Here is a 16,408-nt window from a genome sequence, read left to right on the forward strand (position 1 = left end):
AATAATGTTAAAAAGTAATCAATAATGCCAAAGCTCAGTTATCTACTATGGGGAATCCTGTTTAGACCCCATTTTATCCATTACTCTAATGGAGTGAATTTTAATTAGTTTCTTTACAGACATGCAGAGAATTCACCTTAAAATTAAAATCCATCTTTTACCCCTTTTGATGTTTTTCCATCATGATTTGTTAAACAAATCTTTGATACTATTGGTTCAGGCATCATTAACTCTCTTGAGGGACCAGCCGTTTCCTTCGGTGCGCCTGCGGACAATCAGATGTCAATCATGGCATCAGAAGGTTAGTCGGACTCCCCTGGAGATGAAGACTCGGCTGTGTTGCCTCCCTCTGGGACCGTAGCATTGCCCGAGTCCGATCCAGAGTTAACGGATATGCTTTCCTGGGCCACCAGGAAGGTCAGGCTTGTCTGGAATCCTCCACCTCATCCCGAACCTTCTCAGCTGGACGATTGGTGTCTCGGGGCGGCCTGCGCTGGTCCTCAGCGTCCTGCCTCGGTACCATTCTTTCTGGCGGTGCATGATGAGGTCACCAGGTCGTGGAAGACACCGTATAGCGTTCGAAGCAGACCTGGTCCCTTGTCCGCCTTCACCACTCTGGATGGCAGGGAGGCTAAGGGGTACGCCGGGATCCCTCCAGTCAAGTGTGCCGTCGCAATGCAACTGTGTCCGATGGCTGCTGGCTGGCGCGGCGAACCACATCTCCCATCCCGGGCATGTAAGTTCTCCTCCGGTCTCACCGAGAAGGCTTGCAGAGCCTGTGGACAGACTGCCTCTGCTCTGCATGCCATGGCACTGCTGCTCAGGCCAAGGTGCTCATGGACATGCCCCTGCGATGTCTGCAAAGCAGTAGCCTTCACCCAGCAGATAGCAGGGAGCCGGACACGGCGCCCAGCCCGCAGCCAAGGCAGGTGGCAGGGTCCGATCCCACTTTGGGCCGCTATGCCGTCCGAGTTGGGTCCCAGCACTCTGCCTCGCTGCCCCACGCCGGGTACATCTGTGGTGCCATTGGTCCCGCTGGCTTGGAGTCTGGAGACCTGGTTAGCGCTTCCCAGCCCGTCCCACTGGCTCTTCCATACCATCAGACTCAGCTATGCAATTCAGTTCGCCCGGCGTCCCCCGGTGTTCAGGGGTGTCCACTACACTCACGTGTCTGCGGACAGTGCACCTGTTCTCCAGGCAGAGATTGCGGTCCTACTGGCAAAAGGACGCAATCGAGCTGGTCCCTCCAGCCGAAACGGAGTCAGGGTTTTACAGCCCCTACTTTGAGTCTGTAATTCACGCTTTCATTTCTTCACGGCTTGACTATTGCAACTCGCTATATTATGGGCTACCTGTCTCATCTATTTATCGACTTCAATTGGTCCAAAATGTGGCTGCCCATTTGCTCACGGGCAGTTGCAAATGGAACCACATTACGCCTATCTTATGCTCGCTGAACTGGCTACTGATCCATTATCGCATGCAGATGCTGGCCCCAAGCTATGGAACAATTTGCTATTATCTATTAGAACAGCTTCTACAGTGTTTAAAAGCTTTGTAAAAACTCATCTTTTTCCCTGTCTTTTAATGTTTTGTGACTGTGTCCTTTTTAATGATGAGTTCATTTTAATGTTTTGGTTGGGTCTATGCAACTTTGTACAGCACTTTGGTCAACTAAGGTTGTTTTAATTGTGCTTTATAAATAAATTGTTAAATTTAATAAAATTTATTTAATTGCGTGTGCATGTGTGTGGTAGTGTCAGTGTAAGCATGCGTCTGTGTGTGCAAGTGCTCGAGTGTGAGTGCGAGTATGTGAGTGTGTGAATGCATGTGTGTGTGTGTATGAACCTGGTAAACCCCTAGACGTTCTGATGACCAAATGTCCCCACAAAGAAAACAGCTTATAAAGCACACTAAATGATGTGTTTTTGAAAATGTAAAAATGCAAAAAGTTTTCTGTGAAGGGTAGGTTTGGGGTTAGGGGACAGAATAGTCAAGTCACCTTTATTTATATAGCGCTTTTTACAATGTAGATTGTGTTAAATCAGCTATACAGTGATAGCAGGAACATAATTTTGCTGTACAGCTGCTCTAGAAGAAAATAGTGTCATTGTCCAGCTTAAGTAATTTAAGTATTGATTTTTATCTATACAGCAGCTCTGGAGAAATCAGTGATGTCATCATCCAGGGCAGCGTTTCCCAAAAGCATTGTAAGCCTAAGTTGACCACAGCTCCATTGCCACCAATGCCACGATGCTTACGATGCTTTTGGAAAACGCTGCCCTGCTCAGTTCAGTTTGAATACAATGGTGTCAATGCAGGCAGATCAAAACCATTGTTGAATATCAAGTGTTCCCAACTATGCAAGCCAGAGACAACAACAGCCAGAAACCCAAATTCCGACAGGTGACAGAATTGAGAGAAAAATCTTGGGAGAAACCAGGCTCAGTCTGGGGCTCAGTTCTCCTCTGGCCAACAAAAGAACAGTGCATGATTATGATTCAGGCAGCATTACAGGTCAGAAATCAGATTGGGATCGGAACAGTCAAAATATTTAATCCAGTTCCATCCAGTTTTAGTTCCATCGTATTCATCATGCCGGTATGGACGGTCTGTTGAGGATCTGTGCCACTGGCTGTTGTGTCGATGAGGCCTTAACAGGGGGTGGTCTAGCTGACACAATCTCTGCTGACACTTCAGGGATGTGTTGTGGTCATTTTTAGGCACAGGTTCTCCATCTGATCTGAATACAGCCTGGATCCGGCTACAGTAAACCTCGGGATAAACAGAGAGACTAATATTAGCGTAGATGCCATTCTTCTTATGATGTAACATGTATATTGGGTGTTATAGGAAGTGTTTCCGGCTGACCTAATTTATGCAGCCTAACAGTCCTTTCACGGATTTGAAAATATAAATTGATAATGTGTAATGTGTATTAAAGAAATGTGTTTTTAGTCTAGATTTAAACTGACAGAGTGTGTCTGCTTCCCGAACAATGCTAGGAAGTCTGTCCAGATGCTAAATCTATTTAGGTGCTAAATAGACTGACTGCAGTTTATTTCGATATTCTCGGTATTATCAACTGGCCAGAATTTTTAGATTGCAATAGATGTAAAGGATTATAATGCGTTATGTGCTCGTTTAAGTACTGGGGAGCTAAACCATTTAGTGCTTTGTAAGTAATTAGCAAGATTTTAAAATGTATACAATGTTTAATAGCAAACCAGTGCAGTGTTGACAAAACCAGGCTAATATGGTCATACTTCCTGGTTCTAGTAAGAACTCTAGCTGCTGCATTTTGGACCAGCTGGAGTTTATTTATTAAGTGTGCAGGGCAACCACCCAGTAGAACATTACAATAATCTAGCCTTGAGGTCATGAACGCATGAACTAACTATTCCGGAATTGTCATTGAGAGCATATATCGTAGTTTAGATATGCTTTTAAGATGGAAGAATATGGTTTTACAGATGCTAGAAATGTGGCTTACAAATGAAAGATTGGTATCAAAGAGCACAATCATGTTCCTAGCTGGCGACGAAGACAGAATATCCATCAAGTGTTAGACAGTATTCTAGGTAATTATGTACAGAAGTTTTTTGGTCCAATAATTAGAATCTTTGAATTTAGTTATAGGAAAATACTAGTCATCCCATTTTTTTATTTCAGCTATGCTGTTACGTTCCACGTATGTTTTTGTATTTTGTTTTTGTTTTTTTTTCTCTCGCTCTCTCATCTGTCTGTCGAGTTTTAGGTTGACGGTAAAGCGGGGCTCATCTTGGTGACGTCATGACGCTCTGACGTCCCAACCAGCGTTCTGCCAATCTGCAGGTGGCTGATCATTTAAAAGGCTTCGGCGGCATTCCACCTGCAGTGAGCGTTTGGGCTTGGACCTCACTCACGCTTGTCGAGCCAGAGCCAGTCATTCTTTGTGTTTGCGAACTGTTTATTTAGTCTGTGGTTCATTGAGACAGTATCTGGTTGTTTGTTTCTGTGTAATAGTTAAGCTGACGGCGTTAGAGAGTGATACAAGTCTCGTGTTAAATGTTTGAGTCCACTCGAAATCTGGCGTGAAGTCATTATCTGTCAATCGAGTGGTTGACAAATAATGAAACCCTTCTCCTGCAGACAAGTCTCTCGTGTGAAATGTTTGAACGCATTCGAATTCTGGCGTGAAGTCATTATCTGTCAACCGAGGGGTTGACCGATAATGAAACCTTTCGCTGCGGACAGCTCAGAGATAACATCAACCTCACTGACCACGGTGAATTCCGCATAGTGCCTGTCAGCTAGCAAATAATGTTAGTTATAATGCGGGTGCTCGCCTTCCCTGTATTTTTGTTTATTTATTTAGTGGAGTTTAGTTAAGGCGCCGCGCCGAAGTTTTCGGTTTTGTTTTTACATTTTATTTTTGGTAGTTTAGGGGCGTGGGCGCTAGTTAGTGGGTTTTGTTCTGATTATTTCTTTTCTTTGGCGACATCCTCGTTCTTTCCTTACTTTTACTTTGTTTATGTCTTACTTGTTGACTTATCTCTACCGTGTTAATAAATATCGGATATTAATTGTTTCCCTTGTTGTTTGGTTTGTTCCTCCCCACGCCTCAACAGCTGTATCTCATTTAAATGTTGCGGTCATTCCACTGAACAACTTTAAGCACGTAACATATGCATTCCGTTAAAATATAGAGCTGAGTATAATCAGCGTAACAATGAAAACTAAGGCCATGCTTCCTAATGATATCTCCTAAGGGTAGCATGTACAGAGTGAAAAGCAATGGCCCTAGTACTAAGCCTTGCGGTACTCCACACTGAACTTGTGATCGATATGACATCTCTTCGTTTACTACTACAAACTGATAACAATCAGATAAGTATGATCTGAACCATGACAATGCAATTCCACTAATGCCAACATAATTCTAGTCTTCTCAAAAGAATGTTATGTTCGATAGTGTCGAATGCAGCACTAAGATCCAGTAACACTAATAGAGAAATACAGCCATGATCGGATGATAAGAGCAAAAGTGTAATAAGAGCAGTCTCAGTACTATGGTATGGTCTAAATCCTGACTGGAAATCTTCGCAGATACCATTTATTTCTAAAAAGGAACAGTTGTGATGATACTACCTTTTCTTGTATTTTTGACAGAAAAGGTAGATTTGAGATCGGCCTGTAATTGACTAATTCTCTAGGATCCAGTTGTGTTTTTTTAAATAAGAGGTTTAATAATAGCCAGCCAAAAATTTTCAGTACATATTCCAGTGATAAAGATGAATTAATGATATTAAGAAGAGGATCTATGACCTCTGGAAGCATCTCTGTCAATAGCTTTGTCCAGGGGTGCCCAACCCTGTTCCTGGAGAACTACCTACCTGCAAAATTTAGCTCCAACCCTGATGAAACACACCTGGATCAGCTAATTAAGATTGTTAATTAAGCACTTGTTAATTACAGACAGGTGTGTTGAGCAGGGCTGGAGCTGAACTCTGCAGGAAGGTAGATCTCCAGGGACAGGGTTGGGCACCTCTGCCTTAGTTGGTATAGGTCTAACATACATTAGTAATTTCACCAATTCCTCTCCTATAGCAATGAATGAATGGCCAAAATTACAAATATTTCAAACATTGTTTGGGAAGTTGTTATACCCTGTGAGAACACAGTCAGTAAGTTTAAGTCAAATGCGATAACTTTAACTAGCATTTTCAGAAAAATGAAATTTCGGAACAAAGTGACTGGAACACAACTTGCATGGAAACATGAGAATAATTCACACCACGCTGATAGACAGCAACAAGACACTTCATCAGGTTTTGTCAGATCAGTGTGTTACTCCTGTCAGAGTCTGTTAACATCTGTCGGAGCTTGTTTTCACCGATGCTGAATCGGATTTAGAAAGTCTGAGTAGTGTCCTGCTGTAATCTGGTGCCTGTCGGCGTTGTTCTGCGTCTGTCTATGCAGTGTGAATTGGTCTATAGTCTACAGTCGACCAATATATCGCCAAGGCCAATATATCAGTTGAAATTTGGCATTTTTTAAATATCGGCATTGGCTGATAAGTTTGTCTGTTTGGCCAATGTGTTGGAAGCAGGACTTTTATTTTGACTGTGCTGAGAACGCCAGCTCTGAGAACAACAGCGCCTGAGCACACAGCGCTCCCATTCTCCGTCTTTAGTTATGGTCTTTGTTTAACAGTTTTGTCTAATACATTACTAGATAGAACTGTTATAAAAACAATTTAAACTGTATATGGAAAAGTATTATAGCGTTTGCTTTTATATTATTAGTAACCGAAAGATAAACACCACTTATATAGCGTTTAATAATATTGCTTTCTCATTTGCCGTTAGCATTCAGCAAACATGCATTTGTATCATTTAAATAAATCTTTGAATACCTAAACATTTAATTTCACCAACCTTGCAGACAAATCTAGCCATCATATATTCTGAATTGTGCATTTGTAGCCTGCATAAATGTGTTACTCTCTGTGTGACCGTCAGACGGTGCAAACTGAATGCGGAGGACAGTTCAGCTTCACTGGAGAGTGGAGACGCAGGATCGAAAAAACTTTAAGCCCTTGATTTCAAACTATGCTGCGCTATATGCAGTTGCCCACTATGTCATATTCATGTCATTTTCACTGTGTGCTATATGTATGTAAAATTAGCGTTACCTTGGATTTATTTTTATTTTTATTTATCTGAAGAACATGGTCAGTTTAACTGCTCAGGACAAACAAGGGACTCATGAACAACCATCACAAAACAACCAAACAGTCATGGATCATCATCTGTAATATTTTTTTCTGCTAGAGGTCGCTAGAAGCCTTTTCAAAACAAAGGCGTAGTTTGATGACGCCAAGTTTTAGAGCGGAAACTTGGGACATGTGGTCTCCCTCTCAACGGACAGTGCAAAAGAATAGGGATTGGAGTCGGGAAGAACTCATGTTCATGGATGCAATTATTAACGTTACTGTAGTATGAAGCAGAGCAGGACCGAGTGTTGTGGAACTGAACGAGGAGGAACTGGAGCGATTGATCAACACACGCCTCACGAGCAGCAGGACTTTTATTATGACACAGTCGCCGGCGCCGCTTCCGCTTTTCCGGTCATCATGAGTATGAGGTTTACGGGAGCTGTCCTTGTCGACAGAACCAGCGGCAGATGGTAAACAGTAATTATGTTCCATAAATAAGTAACACAATCCACCATAAAACGTGCAAGAAGTAAATAAGGAACTGCTTGAAGCAAGCTAGTGGTTTGCTGGTGGACACTAGACACTACTTCCGTTTGTCCACGACACTGTTGTCATGTGGTTTCTACTAGGGATGTCCCGATCACGTTTTTTTGCCCTCGAGTCCGAGTCCGAGTCATTTGATTTTGAGTATCTACCGATACCGAGTCCCGATCCGATACTTCTATAAAATAAAGAAGAGTGAAAAAACAGATCCAGGAACAGTGCTTTTCAGGTTTTTCAGGTATCTGACAGTCGTTTTCACGTACAGAAAATGGATAAAGTAATCAAATATAAAATACCACTGCATCTTTACTGTATAAAATAAATAAAGATTAATCATTATTGAAGTTACAAAAACTATTCAGTCAAGAGCAGTAAGTGATTTCTTTGTTATTTGTTGCTTTATTTAACATTAAAAACAGGCAGCAGGAAAAGTTTTTCTCCCTTTAAGACATGCACAATCCAGTACATATACTGTTCCACATGCGCTGTCTTTCTCGACTAATATACGTTCACTTAAGACATAACCGACTATGTTTGCTAGGATACTCGCTAGGACGGGCATTTTTAAATAATTTTTGTATGAATTTGTCCGCTGAAGCGCAAGACGTGAAAGAGAACTCAGTATTTGCGCGCTGACTGGAATAAGCGTGTGCGCGCTTTGGATGAGCGCACACAAATCTTCTCACAGCGCGTGCGAGTTCTCTTTCGCGACTTGTTCTTGAAGGTTTAAATCAGCAAGGTTTAAATGAGTTAGTTTAAACACAGTCAGCAACGTGTGCTGTTCAGGTCTCACCTGTATCAACACCCGGGTGATGACGGTGTAAATGACTGGACATTAGAGCAGACGGCACTTGCAGTTAACAGTTTACAAAAAGTGACTGTTTTGTCCACGCTTTCTGATTATCGTTGTTGTAACGTTTTGAGCATCCATCGAATGAAACGTAGCTACATTATTTAAACTCTGTCTGTTTTCCACGTTGCTATTTTAAACAAACCATACGGTACGGTTCGATTTTTTTTTTTTACCGAAAACCGTTGCACCCCTAATATATATATATATATATATATATATATATATATATATATATATATATATATATATATATATATATATATATATATATATATATATATCCGAGTCCTGATCGGGAGGTAACGTCCGATTCCGATCGAGTCTGAAACCACGTGATCGGGCCCGATTTCCGATCACATGATCGGATCTGGACATCCCTAGTTTCTACGTCAGTAAAGGCGGTAACAAAGGGTAACTGACGTCATTGACAGGCGACTGCACTGCCCCGTGTCACTGTTTAGAATGGGAATTTTCTCATGATTTACAAGTAGTTGAAAACATTAGAGATATTGTTAGTAATCAGCTGGACAAAATATATAACACTAGCCTAGTGGTTTTTGGATATTTTACTGCGAATATCTCACAGATTGTACCTTTAAGGGTATGTAAACTTTTAAACTGGGTAATTTTTATAAATTCAACTATTTTTTTGTCTTGTGGATTTTATGTAAACATCTGTTGTGAAATCGCTTATTCAGGACAGTACTAAATAAATAAAAAAATTGCATGTTATTTTATTTAGTTTATGATCCTTATTTTGTTAAAATGATTAACATTTTTGTGGATTCTGCAAGGAGTATGTAAACTTTTGAGCTCAACTGTGTGTATATATACAGGTGCTGGTCATATAATTATTTCACTAATTCCATTCAAAAAGTGAAACTTGTATATTATATTCATTCATTACACACAGACTGATATATTTCAAATGTTTATTTCTTTTAATTTTGATGATTATAACTGACAACTAAGGAAAATCCCAAATTCAGTATCTCAGAAAATTAGAATATTACTTAAGACCAATACAAAGAAAGGATTTTTAGAAATCTTGGCCAACTGAAAAGTATGAACATGAAAAGTATGAGCATGTACAGCACTCAATACTTAGTTGGGGCTCCTTTTGCCTGAATTACTGCAGCAATGTGGCGTGGCATGGAGTCGATCAGTCTGTGGCACTGCTCAGGTGTTATGAGAGCCCAGGTTGCTCTGATAGTGGCCTTCAGCTCTTCTGCATTGTTGGGTCTGGCATATCGCATCTTCCTCTTCACAATACCCCATAGATTTTCTATGGGGTTAAGGTCAGGCAAGTTTGCTGGCCAATTAAGAACAGGGATACCATGGTCCTTAAACCAGGTACTGGTAGCTTTGGCACTGTGTGTTCACTGTTCCAAGTCCTGTTGGAAAATGAAATCTGCATCTCCATAAAGTTGGTGAGCAGCAGGAAGCATGAAGTGCTCTAATGCTGTGTTCACACCAAACGCGAATAGAGCGTCTGGCGCGAATGATTTCAATGTTAAGTCAATGTAAAGACGCGTTTACGCGCGTCTGGAGGTCTGGCGGCGCGAATGAGGCGTTCGGCGGCGCGGAAGACGCGAATTCGCCTCATTCGTGCGTCTAGTTCGCGCGAATGACGCGAATTGAGCGTTTCGCGCGAATGGTGCTTTTTGTGCATTTAGCGTCTGACGCGAATTCGCGTCTGACGCCCGAGTTGAAAAAATTGAACTTTGGCGTAAATTCGCGCCGCGTTAACCAATCAGGAGCCTGCTTGCTGCTGTGGCGGCAGGCCCGCCCGGAGTCACTCATTCAAAATGGAGGAACGACTGATATTATCAGTGAGCAGTCACCCAGAGATTTATGACACAAGTTCATACTTCAGACAGGAATAAAAAGGAGCTGGCTTGGAAGAGTGTCGGTGAGGAGATTGGGCTACCTGGTAAGTTGTAAATACACATTTCACTTTTAAATCACGTACACGTTTATCGACCCGCGGCCTTCCCGTGACGCTGAATCCTACGCCGCTGTTCTGCTCTCCAGAGTAAATACAAAGTGGTAGCTCTCTCGATGAACGCACGATCAACATCAGCCATCTTGCAAACAGACAACCGCCTAGCACTTGCCCCTCCCACTCGCCTCGGACGCGCGTCAATTTCGCTTCAAACTCTTGTTTTTTACGCGCGTCTATTTCGCTCTAGACGCGCGAATGCATTAAAAATGTTCAAGCGGCAAACTAGACGCGGTAGACGCGAATTTGACGCTCTATTTGCGTTTGGTGTGAACGCAGCATTAAACTTCCTGGTATACGGCTGCGTTGACTTTGGACCTCAGAAAACACAGTGGACCAACACCAGCAGATGACATGGCACCTCAAACCATCACTGACTGTGGAAACTTTACACTGGACCTCAAGCTACGTGGATTGTGTGCCTCTCCTTTCTTCCTCCAGACTCTGGGAATCTGATTTCCAAAGGAAATGCAAAATTTACTTTCATCAGAAAACATAACTTTGGACCACTCAGCAGCAATCCAGTCCTTTTTGTCTTTAGACGCTTCTGACGCTGTCTGTTGTTCAAGAGTGGCTTGACACAAGGAATGCGACAACTGAAACCCATGTCTTGCATATGTCTGTGCGTAGTGGTTCTTGAAGCACTGACTCCAGCTTCAGTCCACTCTTTGTGAATCTCCCCCACATTTTTGAATGGGTTTTGTTTCACAATCCTCTCCAGGGTGTGGTTATCCCTATTGCTTGTAAACTTTTTTTCTACCACATCTTTTCCTTCCCTTTACCTCTCTATTAATGTGCTTGGACACAGAGCTCTGTGAACATCCAGCCTCTTTTGCAATGACTTTTTTGTGTCTTGCCCTCCTTAAGCAAGGTGTCAATGGTTGTCTTTTGGACAACTGTCAAGTCAGCAGTCTTCCCCATGATTGTGTAGCCTACAGAACTAGACTGAGAGACCATTTAAAGGCCTTTGCAGGTGTTTTAAGTTAATTAGCTGATTAGAGTGTGGCACACGGTGTCTTTAATATTGAACCTTTTCACAATATTCTAATTTTCTAAGATACTGAATTTGGGATTTTCCTTAGTTGTCAGTTATAATCATCAACATTAAAAGAAATAAACATTTGAAATATATCAGTCTGTGTGTAATGAATGAATATAATATACAAGTTTAATTTTTTGAATGGAAGTAGTGAAATAAATAGACTTTTTGATGATATTCTAATTATATGACCAGCACCTGTATGTATGTATCTATGTATGTATGTATGTGTGTGTGTATGTATGTATGTATGTATATATATATATATATATATATATATATATATATATATATATATATATATATATATAAAATATAATATAATATAATATAATATATATATATATATATATATATATATATATATATTTGAATCGGCTTTATATCAGCCATCAAATAAACAGTATTGGTCAACCCCTAGTCTACAGACTTTATAGTGACCTAAAGAAATCATTTTTAGTGATCGACCATTAAAACAACCAATATTTTTGGATATTTCGAGAGTATTGCCATTGGCCAATAGTTCGCTTTTGGCCTGTTAACAGGAGTGTTTGCTTACCTAGCTTGTCAGATCCAAATTTTCCTCACAGCTTTGTCAATGGATAGTAGACCATTTCTTTTTCTTCTTTTGGGGAATCGTCTTCTAGGTATCGGTATTGACCTTTGAAAAAGGTTTATTAAGTGGATTTATAATAATTGGGATTAGAAACAGACAGGTCAGCCCGGGCTGGATGAGTTCACTGTTCCTTGACTCTTTTTTTTATTTTTTTATAATAAAATTATTTCATCTTTTTATCACTTATTTAGAGGTTTTATTTAGCAAAAATGACCGGCTGACTGTTCATTATGCCTTACTTATTTCATTTAATGAATATTTGATATCTTTTTTTCTTTTTCTTGTCACTATTGCAGGGCAGTGTGAAAGGGATCTACCAGAGAAGCAAATGCTACAGATACGTGTGGTGAAAAAGGATCCAAAGTCCATCTGTGTGTTGAAACTGGATTCGGTCATAATGGACACAGTCACCATAGCTTCAGGGAACCATTTTGTCATCAATTCCTTTGATTGTAATAAGGATGAAATAGAGTTGACTGTCAGCCAGACCATAGGTACTCAACTGTGTGGTATGATCCATGCCTTAAATGTTTTGAGCTTTGTTTCACTGTGTAAAATGCTGTTTCCCGGTCGCTATAAGAACAGAAGGTTGACCAGTTAAATCTATATTTAAATTCTATTATTTAAACAGTTCAGGTACATGACTTTGGGACAAAATCTTGAAAGTAGGTATTCCCTAAACTTCTCAGATACCCTCAGAACATGATGGTGAAAACCCCTGCAATCTTTTTTCAATAGACCAAAACATTGCAGAGACACAGCCTAATGATATGTTTTTCCCCTGAATTCATTAGGACAAATCTTAGTAATGGTTGAAAAATGAAAGATCTGTTTGGTTAGTTTTTTGTAGCTTATTGCCAAGATTCTCTAAGCCAAATTTGGTGGTAGTGGTGTTTTTGGTAGAAATCCAAGATGGCAACCAAAATAACAGGGAGGATACAAACTAATGGGTTAATACTACTCTGCATTACCAATAGAATCAGAGGGAACTGAGGCAGAACATAAAAATGGTCTAGGTACTTTTTAGACCCTTCCTAATCAGTGTGCCAAATTTCACAACTTTCAGACGGCATTGGGACACGAAGAAGAAGAAAAAAACAATTCTGAAAACAATAGGGTTACTGGAAGTTGCAAACAATTTTCTCCAGTGTTTCCAGTGTTTGTAACATACTTCCAAGTGAAACAGAATATTGAATAGAGGGCAGAGTTTTACTTTAGCGCTCCTCCTCTCCATATCTCGCTCATAGCAGACTAACGGTTGGAGGGGAGTGGTTTAAGCATTTTCAACACAAGCCGACAAACTGATGTCATCAGAGAAGGAACGCTATTCCAGACCAGAAGTAACTTTTCAGATTTTGATTAACAATTACCACAACAAACTATTTTTTTTTTCTGTGTATTAACTTGCATTAATTAATTTCACCACAAGACTAGTAATATGCTCTAACAAAGTAAATAGGGTCAATTTTGATGTCATGACGACTTTAAGGCCTGACCAAAACAAGGATGATAATAAAGATAAATATAAAGTTAATAACAATAATTGTTCCTCTATTCATCAAAATACTTTGTTTCTTTATCAACAGAATGTAAAGAATGGAGAAACTGTGCATCCACTCCATCCTCTATAACCTTCAATTACGAGCAGAACTGTATTCCAGGAGTTCTGAAGACGATCACATGGCACCTTCATGGCCCACAGAACAGTTCGGTGGAGCTACAGTCCCCTACAGGCGGTCTGCGTTACTGTCTGCCTGAGGAAAAATGCAATAGCATCCTCCTCCTAAATGTGTTCCATGGTAACCCTGGCATCACTGTTGGACAGTTTTGTCCAAAGGGATCCATTGAAAAAATCCAGATCCGTGAATACAAGATTGCAGTAACTGCCTCCGTTACAAGTTTCAATGACCGGAATTTGGCAACTAAACCATTTTTAACTTATTCATTTACGCAAGACATAGCAGGTAAAGTGTTTCATTATACATTCATTATACATAAATGCAAATGGAAACCACTTTTTTATATAGCAAGTGCAAGTTCGAAAACATTAAAAAAAAAAATTAACCAACCCCAAACCTTTTAAATGCTCAAATATTTTCAAATATTTTCACTAGACTTGATGTCAAGAATCAAAACAGTTCTTGAGTTTTGCTCTTCTGTCTTTCTCGTACAGAGCACTATATATTTTATGTTGCACCAAAATTGGGTAATCCTACAATGTTGGCGACCCCAGCCTGGCCATCTGGGATGAAACCCTCCAGCACTGTGTCCTGGATCATTAACATGGAGCCACAGCTTAAGAGCAATCTGAAGTTCAGAAATGTCAGCCAGCCTAAGTGTAAGGAGGTGCACACAAATATTGCAGTGCAGCAAATTCGGTCTCAAGCGATGGTGTACAGTACTAAAAAGGATGAGAATATTAATGATGTCCTGGTCCCAGAAAGTTTTTACCTTAACATGACTAACTGTAAGTCCCCGACAGGAAGCTTCAGGGCAATGATGGAGATCACACTGCAGAACAGCCCAAGTGAGAGAGCCTTACTTTCTTCTGTCCACTACTGTAGATTCCCACTAGAATTTCCATTAATATTTCAACAGGGAAAAAACTCATAAAAAAGATTAAATTAAATGTTTTGTCATTTTTTCAGACAAGCTTCTGGGCATCATCCTGAGTATCTTGGGCATCTTGTTAATGATCATAACAGCCTTGGTGATCTGGATTGTCCTCAGGTGAGGGATTTCCAAAAACTAATTTTAAGTATAGCTGAAAGCAGCAATTACATGGGTCCAAGCACTTTAAGGCCTTTAGGCGCATGTGTAAAAAGAATGTAATTATGTGTTATTTAACAAGGCTGTAACCACCTAAATCAGTGATTTAAAAACACAATTTTCAGGTAATTTATAAAGCACCATCTTTTGCCTGATCTCCATAAAGGTTTACATGTTTGTTTAGTGAATTTCGTGAAGGTTTGAGGTTTTGTTTAGGAACTATAGGCTTTGGGGGTAAACTGTATGGTCACAGCAATTTTGGAATAACTGTGCTATAGCCTTCCAAATACTACAGTTCAGCATATTTTTGATCTTTATTTATCTAGGAAGTCCAAATACAGTGCATCTGGAAAATATTCACAGAGCTTCATTTTTTCCACATTTTATGTTACAGCCTTATTCCAAAATGGTTTAAATTCATTATTTTCCTCAAAATTCTACAAACAATACCCCATGATGACAATGTGAAAGAAGTCTGTTTGAAATCTTTGCAAATTTATTAAAAATAAAAAAAACCATGTACATAAGTATTCACAGCCTTTGCCATGGCACTCAAAATTGAGCTCAGGTGCATCCTGTTTCCACTGATCAAGTCCACCTGTTGTAAATTCAGTTGATTGGACATGATTTGGAAAGGCACACACCTGTCTATATAAGGTCCCACAGTTAACAGTGCATGCCAGGCACAAACCAAGCCATGAAGTCCAAGGAATTAACTATAGACCTCCAAGACAGGATTGTATCGATGCACAGATCTGGGGAAGGGTACGGAAAAATTTCTGCAGCATTGAAGGTCCAAATGAGTACAGTGGTACAGAAGGTCCAAATGAGTACAGTGGCCAGGGGCAGCCTGTGGATCGTCGGGGAGTGGCAGAGAGTGGGCTGAATGGTTGGCGCGGAGAAAAGGGAGAAACAGGAGTGGGGTCCGTCCCGGCAGCAGAGAGTCAGAGGGAGAGAGAGAGGCAGCTGGAAGGGGCTCGCTGACCCCTTGGCACGCCACCATGTGGTCCTCCGCCAATTGGATGGCTGCCAAGGGGTCGGCGAGCCCCTTCCAGCTGCCTCTCTCTCCCTCTCTTTTGTCCCCCTCTCTCTCTAGACCTGTCCCTCTTCCTAGGTCTCATCCGCCCGGCCCACCTCGTGTTCCGCCCCGAGGGCGGGGCGGAACGGAACGGGACAGGCACCATCCTAAGGACCTAGAGCCCCGCCCATCAGCCCACTCTCTGCCACTGGAGCAGCGGGCAGGTCTGGGCTGGCCTGTTGGCGGTGTGGGGATCCGGATCATTTTGTGGATAAATGTCCGGTTATGGAGGTCGGGACAATGATCCGGGTCCCCGACGATCCACAGGCTGCCCCTGGTCAAGCTGGCGGGTACCAAATACCTGTGAGTATCAAGGGGTTGATACTCACAGGCTGCAACCAAACCTCTGTTCATCAAAGCCTGATTTTATCTGGGGCATTGGATACAGGCCGCATGGTTGGGGTTCGGTGCGTGCACGGGGATGTGGTGAAATATCCTGTAATGCCCGTCATAATTAAATTTAGGGGACAAAAGCATAGTGTTGAGGTTACAGACCTCGCTGAACCATGCCCCCTCGCCACAGTCAGGATCAAGGGAAAGATGAATGCAGCAATGTACAGAGACAACCTTGATAACCTGCTCCAGAGCGCTCTGGACCTCAGACTGGGGCGAAGGTTCATCTTCCAACGGGACAATGACCCTAAGCACATAGCCAAGATAACAATGGAGTGGCTACGGGACAACTCTATTAGTGTCCTTGAGCGGCCCAGCCAGAGCCCAGACTTGAACCTGATTGAACATCTTTGGAGAGATCTGAAAATGACTGTGGACCAATGCTCCCCATCCAACCTGATGGAGGTCCTGTAAA

At 41.4% G+C, this 16,408-nt stretch overlaps 1 protein-coding gene across 1 annotated transcript in view; it reads left to right on the forward strand.

Moving 5' to 3' along the window:
• The window catches only part of LOC137024313 (CUB domain-containing protein 1-like), a 32,786-nt gene that overhangs the window by 12,461 nt on the left and 3,917 nt on the right, over window positions 1-16,408 (forward strand). Inside the window, exons 5-8 of the mRNA XM_067391702.1 lie at window positions 12,050-12,247; window positions 13,340-13,717; window positions 13,927-14,280; window positions 14,402-14,483. Coding sequence (XP_067247803.1) covers window positions 12,050-12,247; window positions 13,340-13,717; window positions 13,927-14,280; window positions 14,402-14,483 — 1,012 coding nt within the window. The remainder of the gene's footprint in view (window positions 1-12,049; window positions 12,248-13,339; window positions 13,718-13,926; window positions 14,281-14,401; window positions 14,484-16,408) is intronic.

The sequence above is a fragment of the Chanodichthys erythropterus genome, chromosome 2 (genome assembly GCF_024489055.1).
Source record: "Chanodichthys erythropterus isolate Z2021 chromosome 2, ASM2448905v1, whole genome shotgun sequence".
NCBI classification, from domain to species: domain Eukaryota; kingdom Metazoa; phylum Chordata; class Actinopteri; order Cypriniformes; family Xenocyprididae; genus Chanodichthys; species Chanodichthys erythropterus.